Source organism: Acanthaster planci, linkage group LG09 (genome assembly GCF_054643075.1).
Source record: "Acanthaster planci isolate LZ-2023a linkage group LG09, COTS_SCS, whole genome shotgun sequence".
Taxonomy (NCBI): domain Eukaryota; kingdom Metazoa; phylum Echinodermata; class Asteroidea; order Valvatida; family Acanthasteridae; genus Acanthaster; species Acanthaster planci.
Window position 1 is genome coordinate 13,478,337 of NC_141785.1, and position 14,483 is coordinate 13,492,819.

The following is a 14,483-nucleotide window of genomic DNA, read 5'->3' on the forward strand; positions in this document are numbered from 1 at the left end:
CTTGGTGATGTGTACTGCCTCCATGGATGTCCATCACAATTCTCGACAAGCCACGAAGCCTGAAAGTCTATCACGAAGTCCTCCAGTACATCACAAGCTTTCCAAATGACTGTGAAAACAAGTTTTCCCTTGGCACTCTTCACCTTAATGTACGCCCACACTAGCATAAATCTGAGTGGTGTGGAGGAAGATGGATTGCAACAGATGACAGAAAATGCAGACACCACATAGGCCAAGGGGAACACAATTACGCACACCATACTCTGCACACACACGGTGTGGCTAGTTTCGCTTGCGTGCACGCCCACGTGACACGGTCAACAGCCGGCCAACATGCCAAACGACTGGTACTTGTGTCCAGTCAAAGGCAGATGGGGCGGGGAATAACTAAAGGGCAATTTTTGAGAGACGTTTTCATTGCCTTTAACTCTTTCATTCCGAATGCGTATAAACTGCGCCAAAATTCAGCATCAACTCTCATAAAGGCAAAACAGTTACAAATAGAATTTTCCAATTTTGGGGTAACCCCCCCCCCCGATCCTGGATTCACTCGTGTCTGCCTGTCATAGCATTGCAATTGAGAAATCAGATGACAGGCATCAAATAATCCTCCCTTTGCTATTGAAGCCACTTGCATTTATTGAAGATTTATACAGAAATAAACCTGGTACATACTGTAACACATGGCTCTATCTAGTGTTGCATTCAATCATTAATCGTTCTAAGTGCTGGCTGGCGCATCAGAAGTTCCGTATCTGGGGATTATTCTCTGACATACTTTTTTTCATTTAGTGTCCAACACTAAATTTTATTACAAGTTTAGTACCCTTGCAAAAAGGGGCATCGATTTTTTTACAAACATGATCACCACATGAAACCGGCTGATTCCGTTCTTTGAAAAATAAAATACTAAATTATATGGAGGTAAATGCCCCCCCTTAAATATCACTTCTACATTTGTACATGCAGAGGATCAGTTACGACATTCTGCCAACAATATTTCATTCTTCATAGTTTGTTGGGGAAACATGATGGAAAAATACTTTGAAACCAAAGTATTTTGCCATGGCTGAATTGAAGTTTACAAAGACAGTTTGGAAGTTTTCAGGGACAGTAAAAATTGTGAAATTCAATCAAGACTTCACCTATATGGCTTATTCTCCATACCGTCCTCTGTGTGCCAAAAAGTACATTCCAGCAGCACTCTTGATCAAAAGGAATTTGGTGTATCAAAAATTTACTCGGGGATTCACCGAATTGAAGACACATTTTAGTAATTCTAAGCAGCATTAAGTCTGGCACCGTCACACTTCGCAATTTCCTCTACTTAAGCAAATACAAATATTTGAGAGTTTACAAAACCTTTTCCTCCACTGAAGTTTCAAGGTTCAAGCTTTATGATACGAGCACCTTGCTTTTTCTGTCACCAGTACATCAAATGCCTTCATATAAAGTACATCTACATGTCTGACTTGCGCGATTTTAACAATAACAGGCTTCTAATAACCAAAAACTCCACTGAAGCCAAGGTTCTATAAACACCCATTAGGTATACGATTTCTTCCTCCAATTCCTTGAAAACAAACAGGACTGCCACGGCATTAGGCCAAGTCCTAGGACTGAACCTTACATCACGCTTCTAGCTGCATTTGTGCTATCTCCGAAAAAAAATCTACCAGTCTTCTAATTACTCTCTTGCCTTGGTTTTAACGGTGCCTATCCCCACACTGAATACTTCAACCTTTAAAAGGGAAAATAAAAGCTGGGGAAAATAAACAGCTCTTTTATGTAACATTTCTAACTACATAATTGAAACATAAAATAGCCGTCAGTGTGGTAAGGCAAGACAACCTTTCTCTTCATGTCAACAACACTCAATTTTGATTATGCAGAGTGTGTAGATTTCACAAACGGGGTATTCTTCAGTCGTTATTGTAAGAGGCAACAGATAGCCCTAATGTCCGGTAACGCCCTCTCAAGATGAACAGCAAAAGAAGTTTCAGTGTCTCAAGAATTCAGATGCTAACCAATGTTATGAGGCACTTTCTTTCCAGTAAACAGTATGTGTGTTTTCTTCTGTCTTTTCCAATTACTGCAATTGAAATGTATTCAAAGGATGTCTACTGAATGAGAACTTTTTTTCTTAGACTACACATGTAACACGCAATTATCCCAAATCAAGAGAAACTAATACTTAAACAGCCACAACAGACTTCCTGGATAAACCAACCACCGTTTGAATTTTTGAAAAAAAATGGCAAAAGAGGTTAACAAAGAGTATTTACAAAAAAGCTGTTGACTGGAAGTTGTGATATTTTATTTACACATCACTAAATTGAAAAATTACCTAAATCTAATTTCTTTTGAACAAAGCTGCACTTTTGATAACTTTACTTCTACATCACTGACAAATTTTCAAGTCACAGAAATGCTTTTGAATTATATGGCACAACAAAAACCTAACTTGGGGGAGGGAAATTAAAGAATCTGAGACAGATAGGCCTTGCTCACAAAAGATATGCAGACTTGTTACGTTTAAAGCAATAACCAAAAATGAGATCTTAGTTTATCAGAATGTGGTTTGGAGTTTGAACCATTGAGCAGAAAGATGCACAGGAACTGTACGCTAGATTCAAATGTCAAGATACTTAAAGTCCAATTCTGTAACTTCAAAGAGACAGATATGAGTGATGCGTCTGGGTAAGGTGATGCACGAATCAATGTATTTCAACACTTAATGTACTACATTCACATTCCACAAACTTAAATGTGTCGGTAATGGTTAACTCTTTGAGATGTTCCCTTGGCTTGTATGAGCCAAGGCAATAACAAGTGGATTCTGATCCTCACACCGGCCCTCATTGTGGTTACTGTTCTACCAAGCTGATCTTTACTGGGAAGTTGGCTCTACCTCTGACAGCAGGCTGGTGTCAGTCAGTGATTCCTCCATGCCCTCCTCGTACCACGTAACCAGCCCCTGGTTGACCAACTCCTTGTTCAGAGACTGAACCTGCAGATAGAAATCATTCCGGTGATTGTGAAACAACTCAATGGCCGGTACCAACCTACATCAATAAGTACGACCTGCATTTTTGAGGCCCTTACCCATTTCTTGCTTGGGGCTTTTAGAAATGCAGTGTTTACATACAGGCGATTTTTCAATCTTTTCGGTTTTCCAAATCTTCAAAAATTCTTACCTCTTTTCCTGAATGCCTACACCCCATGGAGTGTTTGTCTGGTGGTTACTCTAATCGGACAGACAAAATCTATTGATGCTAGAGTTTTTCAGCCAGGCTTTCTGCCTTGTAAAAGACGCCAGATTGTGCGGTGTTACATGAGTTTCTTTTGTTCCCGAAAACTAGGCTCCCCGGCAACCATATCCTGCCGGGGAGCCCGGTTTTGGGTACCTTGGGTTTGTACACATAGTCGGGGTGCCCAAAATCGGACAAAAGAGCCATACCAATCTGGGCTCTTTTTACAAGGCGGCAGGCCTAGTTGAAATACTCCAGCATCAATAGATGTTGTCTGTCGGGCTAGAGTGGACACCAGACAGTCCTTCATGTGTTTGTAAGTGTCCAGTAAATGAAGATAGCAATTTTTAAAGAATTTTGAAAACACAAAAAATGATAATTATCCCGGACCAGCATCATCAACAGTGACAACTGCCTCGGCAGCAAGTGGTTAAAAGCACCCGGCAGGAAATGGTTAATGTTCCCATCAAAAAAAAAGTCACTATTGAGAAATAAAGAGAAACCCACAAAAGATCAAGAAGAGTTGTGATAATGACAACATTAAAAAACTGTTCTTGACTTTCAATAGCTTAACGCCACATGGCTGTGATTATGTGAGGCTAGCTCCTGGTATTTCTCGTACACAGTGAAAAAAAGTGGCAGAACAAGTAGTTCCAGATTACAGCTCTCGCAAAATGATTATCACGTAAAGTAGCGCAAAGTTATTACTTCCCCAACTGCAGATCACACTAACGCTCCCAAGAGAAGCATATCATACAGTAACAAATGGGCTGGAATAGGACAGGCAGTGTTCTCCAGCCTAGGGTGCGTTAGGGAATGGCCGTGTGTACTGTATCAATCAGCAGACTGGTAGGGATGAGGTTGAACCCCTGTAACTCTTAGACGCTAATCAATAACACCCTTAGACAAGTTGACTGCCAGTCCATTAAGTTCTGCTTGACTCTTACCATGTTTAAAAAAGGAGCCACCAAGCTTTCAAACTCTGGCTGTCAAGTTTAAAATTTTTGGGTGCAACATTTCTATTCTGGAATACTTCATCTTACACATTATCTTGACAAAAACAGCTGTCAAAGAATGTCCCAAAAAATTGTTTCCAATTTTTCCAGGAAACGCTCCACCTGTAATATGCCCAGAAATGCATTACATATACATGTATGTACTCCAAATTGGAAAGGGGGCACATGAAAAGGGCCCCTGAACCACTTGCTATTCCTCCCTCTTTAAATACTTAGCACTCCCCATCACATTTAAAATTTAGAACACTGGAAAGGTATCGGGCCAAACTATAAGAAAAGGACAAAATTCATACCTTCCTCTCACTATCTGTGTAGAAAAGCTCAATGAATGGCATTCCATCTTCACAGTAGCCTGTGACCTGAGCTTGTAAGATGTTGAAGTTCTGGGCAACCTGCTCCACAAACAGCCTCGCTACCTCAGAGAAGTCTTCTTCTCCTGGGGGAGGGGGAAATTGCAGTTATCAAAGTTCTTTCGATCCTGAGTTTTGACAAGTCTGAACTTGGGGCACATGCCACTTCTGGACAATTACTCTATCTTGCTCCTTGGAATCAAGTTGAGGATTCTGCAGAGCCAATTTTTATCACTACACTGAACGTGGCCAATGATCCTGTAAGATCAGGCAATGATGCTCATTGATATTTGAAAAAATCCAAAGGGGAAATGCTTTGGAATCAGGCAGGAATCTAAATGAATTCCCATTCTTTCTCTCTGACGTCCATGACGGTAAAGTCACCAGGTCCGCCATTTCACCACTTACTGTGAAAACCACTGAGACTTGACAATAGGTGGCGAAATTAGGGACCTGGTGACTATACCGTCACATGTTACTCAAACATCAGCAAAACTTCAACATCAGCAAGTGAAGTACTGGCATGGCTCATTGTATACTGGCAGCCAACCATACTTGGCTCAACACCAGAAAGAGAGATCATGATCAAAGCAGAGCTCAGTGCAGTCAGGGCCCGAAATATCACCAGAGAAGGAACCAGAAACAAACATTCTAGATTACACAAAGGCTCAAAAGTCACACTCAGTTCTGACCACTTCACTTACCAGCCAAAGGAGCAATGTTGGACAGATAGCACTCATTGGCTTGGAAGGGTAGCGACATGAAGTCCGTCCGGATCTGCTTCAGGACGTAGCTCTCAATCCGAGCATAGCCACCGAAGTCCAGGAACTTGAGATCCACCTCATCCGTGTCAGGAAAGATGTCTACTATCTGGGCACGATACCAGCCTTGCATCATGGGAGCAGCGCAGATTACACCAACTGAGAGAGTTAAAATGAATGATCTTGTGAATGTCAGCCAGCACTAACACTTACTCAAAAGGACACCTGTTCTTGTTTGTGCCTAGTTTGGCAACAGTAAGGAGAATGACAAACTTATTCAAGGGTCCTGTGGACTTGTAGCATGACATTAAAGTAAGTGGATGTTCTAGCAAGGACTGCTTCTACGTGGCTAAAACCTGTGGATGATTGTAAAGGATGACTTGTATAAAGGTAGAAAGGTGTCCGGTATAAAGGTGCCCATCACAGGTACGTGCATGTAACTAAGAATTCTGGGGGGAAAACACAAGGAAAGTCCCACTTGCACATTTTCTAGGGTAGTTATCCATTCGTAATGCCATACAGGAGAAGTACAACATGATTCAATCAGCTGATCTGAGGCAAGTTACACTCCTGGGTATCAAAAGGTAAAATAAAGGATGAGGACCACATGTAACCTATACAGGCAAGTGCTTCAGAGTAGCCTGTATTTAACGACTCTAGTATTGCACCCATAATCTCAAAAACTCACCTTCAATGGGCCTTGGAAGGGGCGGGGTCATATCCATCTGACTATAGCAGTTATTCATGAAGGTGTTGAGCCTAGTCAGGGCCATGTAGGTGGGGTGGGTGGGCTGCTGGACAAAGACGTGCCCCGCCGAGACTACACTGGAGACGATGACGTCGTTGACAATCTCCTCGTGCAGATGAATCTGTTGGGGGGGTCAAAGAGGAATCTTGAACTACAAACAATTCCGAGAGGGCTGAAACTGAATAGGGTTCCCACCATTGCTCCGGGACAGTATTAGTTAACACAACTTGGGAACTGAAAGGCGAGTATCCTTTCCACACGGGAAGAGGAGATGGCATGTAATGACATCCCCTGGGTGGGGGCTCTCCTTGTGAACGCCAAGGTATACACCTGTTTGACAATGGATGCACTAAGCATGCACTCGGGCCCAATTGAAAAACTTCTTATTAGCCTGCCTCTTCATTGGGAGAGTGCTTCTGCTCAGGACGGATGCCACAAAGGGGCACTGTTATCCCCTCTACAAAGCTCAACTGCAAACCCCCCCTCATGCTTGTCGTTGTTTTGTACACAGGTAACAATCTGTCCACCGCTTCAGTTGGGAGGGGTCAGTGGTTAAGAGGGGTATGACAAAGGTACTGCATGTATTTATGACAGAAAAAAAAACTTTATCCTATTTCCTTTAACTTTCTGTGCTTCTACAATCACACCTAGGTTTCTAGCACAGATCGTGTAGGGCGCATAGCGGGGCAAGATGGGGAACTTCACCGTGAATACGTGTAAAACATCGTAATTGCCTGAGCGCCATTAATGAGAAAGCAATAAGCCTGAGCAGTGCACGTTAATGCACAGGTGCACGCACAGCGCCAGGCACGCACAACTGGTGAGCCTGTGCATTAACGTACACTGTGCAGACGTATTGCTTACTTGAACGGCACACACGGTGATTACACCTTTTTTGGCAGGGTTCTCCATCTTGCACCGCTATGGGATCTTTTGTTTCTAGATGGCTAGCCATCAAACCATTTCAATATGCCATTATCTTGGACTGGACTTGCTTTGGCCAACCTGCGACATTTCTGGTACTGTAGCTGCAGGCACCGTGACCTGCTCCATCTCGATGTACTGTTTGCTGGTGTCCACCGAAGGGAACTTGTTCTGGATGTCCGCCAGTGCTGCATCTATCTCACTCTGAAAGCCTGCGAAGAACAAGGTAAAACTCTGAAGCACTTTGTGTTGAGATAAAATGCAAGAACTTCAGTATCTCAAGACAGACACTGTATTTCACCCTCAGGCAAGGAAATCGAATCTCTGATTCAGGATTGCACCTTTATCATTAAACTACTGGCCCTAAGCGTGATTGGTTTATCCCCCAAAACACCACACAATTTCTTCAGAGTTTAAGTTTGTAAAGTGTGGAACATCCAGAGTGAACCAACTGAGAAAGTGGTTTGCAAAAATTCTCCCGTCTGCATATCAGTGATGTGAAGCAGTGGTATATTTACCTTCAATGACACAGATTTGCTTGGTCTTTTCATCGGGCCAGTCACGTAGAGTCACTTTGGCACCTGATCTGCTGCGGATCCCCTTGATGTTCTTACCCTAGTAGAAGTAATAAAAAAAAAAATAATAATTCGAACAGGTAGCGACACCAATTTCTTATTCACTCTCAAGGCATTCTTGTTGGAAACTTCCCTGAATCCTTCAACTAGAACCCCCCTCCCCGGCTGATAAACTAGAGACAGTGCAGCAAGTACAAGCAGGTCATTGTAATAACTGGCACATGACTGGACAGAAGCTGTTTAAGTTATTTGGTACGGAAGGGTCTCTGCAGTGCAGGGGTAACTTGCACAGTGGTAATACCAAAACCTGACACAATCAGGCACGCTCCAACACATGGCACGTATGTTTCCTTCTCCAACTTAGTTTTGCTTCTTATTCAGGGTCGTACACTGGAATGCCAGTGAACTTTTGTGATGAAAACAAGACGTCTGATGGATGATTTTGTTAGTCAATGATCTTATGTAATCTCTTCCAGTAAAACAAATCAACATATTCTTGCTACCGGGGTTTTCACAAGAATGTGAAAACTTAAAGCCATCCTGATGGTCATTAGCTTAGAAAGGTTTTTAAAGCCAGATTCACCAACTTGAAAATCTGGTTTGATGTGATTTCATTCTGTCACGGCGATTCATTGCATAACCGAAAATCCACTTGATATTCAAATAGTGTAGAATTTATCATGGTTTAATGGTGTAGATAAAAATCAGTTTATGACATGTCAAGCACTGATACTGGCCTCTAATGACGATGTTGCATGAAATGGCTAAATATCACTTCAAAAACCTCTTCTACTTGTGGCTTTATCGTGTGTCATTACTAATGTCCATTGCAAACACGTGTGGATTATATCTTCAGGTAACCCAAACAAGATATATTTTCAACGGTTTACGTTGCACTCTATGTTGGCAACATGCAGTGCGGCATCTCCATATGAGACTTTAGGCATGTACAAGCATCGAAAACTAGCTTTGGCTCTCCACTGCTGCCTCTTTTGATAAAAATTCGAAGCCCTAGTCACTGGAGACAGGAACTGATTATGGCTACCCTGTCATCCCATACAATCCAATGTATTAACTAGGAAGCCCTAGGTGAACGAAATTTAACGTGACGGTACCATTAGCCAATCGCTCCAAAGAATGACCCATGTGTTCCCCTTCACACAAAATCCAACACAGGGTTGAGGTATAAGTTTAGTATAAAGAACACAAAAGACCACCACTTCCTACTTTTCATATGTTGGGCATGGCATGAAGTGGGTTTGTGTAAGCAACAGGATTGACAAATCTCCCACTTCTGGGAATGAAGTAAACTGTTGATTCTAGTGAAACCTCACATAAGAAGTTTGAAATCTAGATTTATGCTGCAGAATCTGTTAGATGTAGTGTTTTGATATAATGGGACTTTGCATTAGATTTAGCATTGTTTTGTAAGTTCTACAATCAGAAAAGGCTGCCGAGTTAAACTTTTAGTAATTTATCCTAAACTATCATGACCTGGAAACAATCTCTCAAAATTCACAGCCCACAACTTACCGCTTTCCCAATGAGCCGCCCACACTCCTTGGCTGGGAACTCAAACTGGTAGACGGTCGGCATCTCCCGCACAGCTGGCTGGGGATGCTGCAGGGTACCAGTGCTGGTGGTTGAACCTGTGCATCTGCCACTGTCCAAGGAAGAACTGTCACTGTTGGTCTCTGTGCTCAGATCCGAGCCAGCTACAGAACTGAAGTGGTTTTTAAAAAGTAGCATTCCAGTGAAGTGTTACGGCCATTCTATTTCTTTCATAGCTACAACTGGGATAGTTTAATATCTGAACCACTGCTATTACAAAGTTTGATTTCTGATGTGCAAGTACATATAAATTTTATTCAGATTGGCCTAAAATGCGTTAAATGTAATTACAGTCTGTTTTTAATTCAATCCCTGAGCTACCGGTAGCTGGTAGCTTCAGGCATACTTTGCTCTTTGACAAGGCATTAGAATTAGCCAAAAGATGCACAGTTCACTGAGCCTTGGCTTTTTTAGTTTTAGAAATAAAATCCTGTAAATTTACTTTACTAAGGGATGAGGATTTTACCACAGTATCTGTGGCACATGGGTCAGGACCTGTGGTAAGGGCTATGCAAAAGCTGACCAAATTACACAATGTTGAGATTTTTGGTAAGTGTCCTGGGCTGAAGAAAGTACCACTGACAAGTGGCGTGCTTTCACACAATTTTCATTTGTGAATGTTAATTTCTTCTTCTTTCTGTTCACAGTTCTTTACAATATCCTGGTTGCTGCCTTTACCTGTGCATTTAGAATAGACATGTCATAGCTGTTTTGTACTTGACTTCATGGATGAAACTGGACACCACACACGCAGACCTCATGGTGTCATGGAGCTATATTACAATGGGAACTGGCTTTGTTTACATGTGTTTTCTTATCAGGGCTTGATGGATCGTGTCGAACCAGAATGCCGAAGAAAACAGCACAATGTAAACAAAGGGTGATGTTATTATGTCTACTCTAATCAACTACTAACAAGTTCCTCACCCCTCAGGATGACTCTGCAAGCTTGTAGTTGGCGACACCAAGGACTCTTCCTTGTGCATCTCATCAACCTGATCCACGGCAGTGGCCCAATCCAGGGTCAAAGAACCCTCACTACCAGCCTCCGAGTACCCTCGAGGACTGCTTTCCAAGGTACTACTACTTGGTGGAAGCAAAGACTCCACCGGCATCTGTGCTGACTGCATAACTGGCTCCTCGACCAGCATCACCTCTTCCTTGCAACTGCTTTCTGTTGGTGCACTCTCGATTGTATCTAGGGGTTCAAACATGTCCTGTACCTCGTCAACTACTGCGAGCTGTTTGTCCCCCGTCTGGGGAAATTCCTGGTCCAATGACTTCTCCCTCAACATAACCACCTCTTCCACATCAATCCCGCTATCATCAGGCACAGTCACCTGCTGGTCAATGTCCCGGGCAGTGTCCCTCTCACTCTGTGACTCTGGTTTTGACTCGTTAGAGTCCATGTTTTCCTCAGCTTTACTTTCTTGCTCTCCCTTAGCTCGTCGCTCTTCTTCCTTCTTTGCCGCCCTCCGCTTGTACAAATAAAGGCCCACCAATCCAGCAGTCAGTGCTGTGCCACACACAGCGACGTACTTTGTGTAACGCAACTGTGCCATGGCTGTCTCTCTCCAAAAAAAAACCCTCTCAATCCAAAGATCTAACACGCAGTGCCAAATGGCACACAAAAAAGAACACTTTTGAATAGTGTCCAAATTATGCAGCTTCACTATCCAAGGCCACGTGCAAGTACCACTGCAAAAAGCTGAAAAAAAAACCTCCCACCCCCAATGGAAATAATTTAAGTAGTATCAAAAAAGGCAGAGGAAAACTTGAGCATCTATGTCCTGCAGTCTAGAACTGGCTGGCTTCGTAATAGGTAGACAGGCAAAATGTTCCGGTAAGATAATAGTCTCAGTACTATACTGCATGTATTTGAAGGAGGTCTTCGGCGGAATTGTGGGAAAACATTAGTGCTATCGTGCTCCTGCTCTCTCATCTGCATTGCCATTCAGAGACAGCTGCTGGAAGGGGAACAAACATAAATACATCAGTTCCATACTAATTGAAACAGTGAAAATGCATGCAATGAATTTAGCAGCAACAAATGATTTCTAGACAGAACTGCATCTCAAAATTTTGGAGACTTTTGCAAAATCTAAACAATTTTTTTAACCAGACTGTCAAAATGGTTCATAAAAGGCAGGGAAATTTGAGAATCATACCACACCAACACTTTACTTTTGGACAAAATGCTCTTATCCCGACATTGCAGTCTATCATCAGCTTGAACCACAGCCAGCCCAACTTCTCCACAATCTTCAGAGCTGTTTAATACAATGCTGGAAGATTGAGATTTATAGCAAAAATGTGTGGCTGCGTTTGAAGGATGCATTGTGTCAAGGTCTTGGGACTGGTCTTGCGCTATTTTTGCTCAGCCATGAAGTTTTCCAAAACGTTTTTCAGGTTTGGGAAAATGTGCATTTGTGTTTGTAGAACAAATTCAATTTCATGCTGATATTGAAAATGACATTCATGTACATATACATGTAACCTGGTTTCAGGGTAACACTGCACAGGAGATTGGCTGCACATTTTAGCGAAACAGATTGATGATAAATGTGACCCATTACAAGCAAAGATTGTTTTGATGCATCGTCATTTTGGTATCCTGATGAAAATGGACATTGCTGTAGGTGAAATATTGACGGTTTCTGCTGACTTTTCAAGTACACAACTCTACCCCTGGGGTGTAAGTAAATTCATATTGAAATCGGAGAATTTGGAACTGTTAGTGATAGCTATCAGGCTTGTAACTCAAAAGTGGCTGTGTCAATACATGTACATGTACGTGACTCATTTGTACAGAACAAGTCACAAATTAACAGGACTACAGAATTGCAGATGGGCCTTCGATTTAAAGCTAAAAATGAAATCGCACACTGATTTTTTAACCCTAACCCCCCAAGTCCAAATTGCTTGGCACCATCTGCAATCCTTTAAAATCATCAAATTGCTATACTTCAAAAATGCATTCATCCTCAGTCCTCTGAAATTCAGCAAAAAAATTCACTGCATGGTGCTTCCACACTTGACATGATCGTGGTCAATTTCACAGCAGTGCTTACTCTCAGATCCAAACGTTCTTAGCTGCAGTCCAAAGCCAAACCGGGTGTCGTATGACACATACAGTGTTAGTTACAATGTAGCTTGTCAAAAGAGGGCGTTTTCATCCATGAACAATTTCAGTATCACATCCATCTCGCGGTTGGTACGCGTCAAAAGAGGATACTGCCACTGACGAGGTTCACACAATGTGCACTGCACTGACTGTTCGGGTGAGTCAGATAAGTCGTATTACGGTACATGCTCAAGATTACACGGGCAGTTTCCGGTAATGCGTAGGCGTGGTAAAATTACAATTTGGTGGAAATTTTGGGGCGAAATCGGAATGGTGGAAACGAAGTGGAAAAGCAGAAATTTTTCTGCCAAAATCAGGAGGGTTGGGAGGTCTCCAGTGACACCAGGTTCATTTAGTTCATATGAAAAAAAATTATATTAGACCGGGGCATGTTTTACTTCATCTCTAAAATGCAATGAATATAGACAAAATGAACTTGACACAAGGAACAAAATCAGTGAAGAGGACGAGGTTTTTGCTGCGCCATGGGTTACATTAACCACTGTACTACCAAGCAGCCGAGTTTGTTTGCGCTCTTCTCCCAATGATGTTTCGGGGTCACTTATGTGTCATTAATACACAATGAGCATTTCTGAAATCGGTGAAAAAAGGTTTGCGCTGGCTCATGTTTGACATTTCTCCTACCATAAGTGAGACAACTACATGTATGCCTTTTTTAATTTTATTTCCAAAGTTGCTACTGTCATCTGTTGTAAACTGGTTATAAGCAAGGAAAGCATGGTTTCTTTTCCGTATCTTTTTAAATATATATATTAATTTAACAGTCAGCAAATACGACACGTTGAGGAAGTCGTGAAAGTGATTTCATAAGCTTCTCCCAGGCCCCAGCAGTAAATTTCATCTTTCTTGCTGTTTAATTAAATGGATAATGAATACTAAAAGACTAAGGATGGTTGTCAGTCTTCTCAAAGACTCTATCATGGCTTCCTCATTATCACGGAACCACACATGCCCAGCAAGAGATCGTATACATGGCGCAATTCCAAACTGTGATCTGCAACTACATGTACATGTATTGCAGTCAGCCAGTATGCAAAGCCTGCACAAAAGCATTTGTTTTCAAGACATAATGGACACAAATGGAGGAAGATTTGGCTATGCAATAGATCAGTCAGCACAATGCAAAACAGACACTGGTTTGTACGCACTTACAATGCAAACACTGACACTCCAAATGTTCTAACCATGTTACCGCAAGTTTAAAATCTAAAAGTTAGTGACTTACAAGGCCCCCTACCATGCCTACTGTACAAACTATTAGGGTCTACATACATGGCAACAGATGAGTTATGTTTCACTGACACACTTTTTCCTATTTTTTCACAATTTGCGACTTATTGTAGATGAGCCTGTGAAGTATTGTTGAAGCCAAGAGCCCACAACAGACGTGCAATGTTACATTTTGATTTGCACAACTAAATGCAACGCTTGCCAACAGGCCTGCCAATGGGACACAAGGTCGTATACGACGACATGAAGAAATACTGTACGTTTGGAAAAGCCAGTTTCCAAAGTAGGCCAAACGAACATGACAAAAATAGCAAAACTTAAGACAAAAGAATTACCAATCCGTGCGGCAGTCAACTTTAGAAAGAAAAATAAGGTGCAAAATCCCCTTTTCTCATTTGTCCAACATGTCCAAGTTGTCGCTGCCACAATGTCAGTTTTGCCAAATCGACCCGTCCTACAGACATGACTACATGTACATGTACTCGTACGTATGGGCATATGGAAAGACTCAACGAAAAACGCCACGTGTGTTCATCACTACAACATCCATTTTATCCCAGTATTAAATGAGTGACAATATTCCTCGAACCAACACAGAGAGAAAAGTATACCATGCACACATGGAATGACACAAATGCGATGTTTACCTCAACGAAAAGGAGAATTTTAAGAAAAATTCTCCACAACGACGACGTAAGTCCACTACCACGTGGGAAACTCAGCAACGGAGTGAGGTGAGAGAGGCAGGATTTTAATTGCAACGGGTAAAATAATTTTATTTTTGAAAATTATAGGTGGTATGTAGTTGATAAAAACAAAGGGATTCAAATAATTAGTGGCCTTTGGTTTAGTGTCATTATGAAGTAGATCAA

At 41.9% G+C, this 14,483-nt stretch overlaps 1 protein-coding gene across 3 annotated transcripts; it reads right to left on the reverse strand.

The window, feature by feature from the left end:
• Positions 1-610: 610 nt before the first annotated feature.
• Positions 611-14,367, reverse strand: LOC110982240 (A-kinase anchor protein 1, mitochondrial-like). 3 transcript variants are annotated; one of them, XM_022240531.2, is made up of 9 exons: positions 14,259-14,367; positions 10,164-11,203; positions 9,159-9,348; positions 7,569-7,665; positions 7,132-7,262; positions 6,067-6,247; positions 5,322-5,537; positions 4,561-4,703; positions 611-3,010 (listed from the first exon to the last, which is right to left on the reverse strand). In XM_022240531.2, the coding sequence occupies exons 2-9, from the start codon at positions 10,796-10,798 to the stop codon at positions 2,891-2,893; spliced, it is 1,713 nt and encodes a 570-aa protein (XP_022096223.2). In that variant the 5' UTR covers positions 10,799-11,203; positions 14,259-14,367; the 3' UTR covers positions 611-2,890. The 3 variants fall into 3 exon arrangements, with proteins under 3 accessions (XP_022096223.2, XP_022096224.2, XP_022096226.2); XM_022240532.2 differs by having other exon boundaries at positions 10,164-11,200; positions 14,259-14,365; XM_022240534.2 differs by lacking the exon at positions 14,259-14,367 and adding an exon at positions 13,947-14,186.
• Between the last annotated feature and the right edge of the window lie 116 nt (positions 14,368-14,483).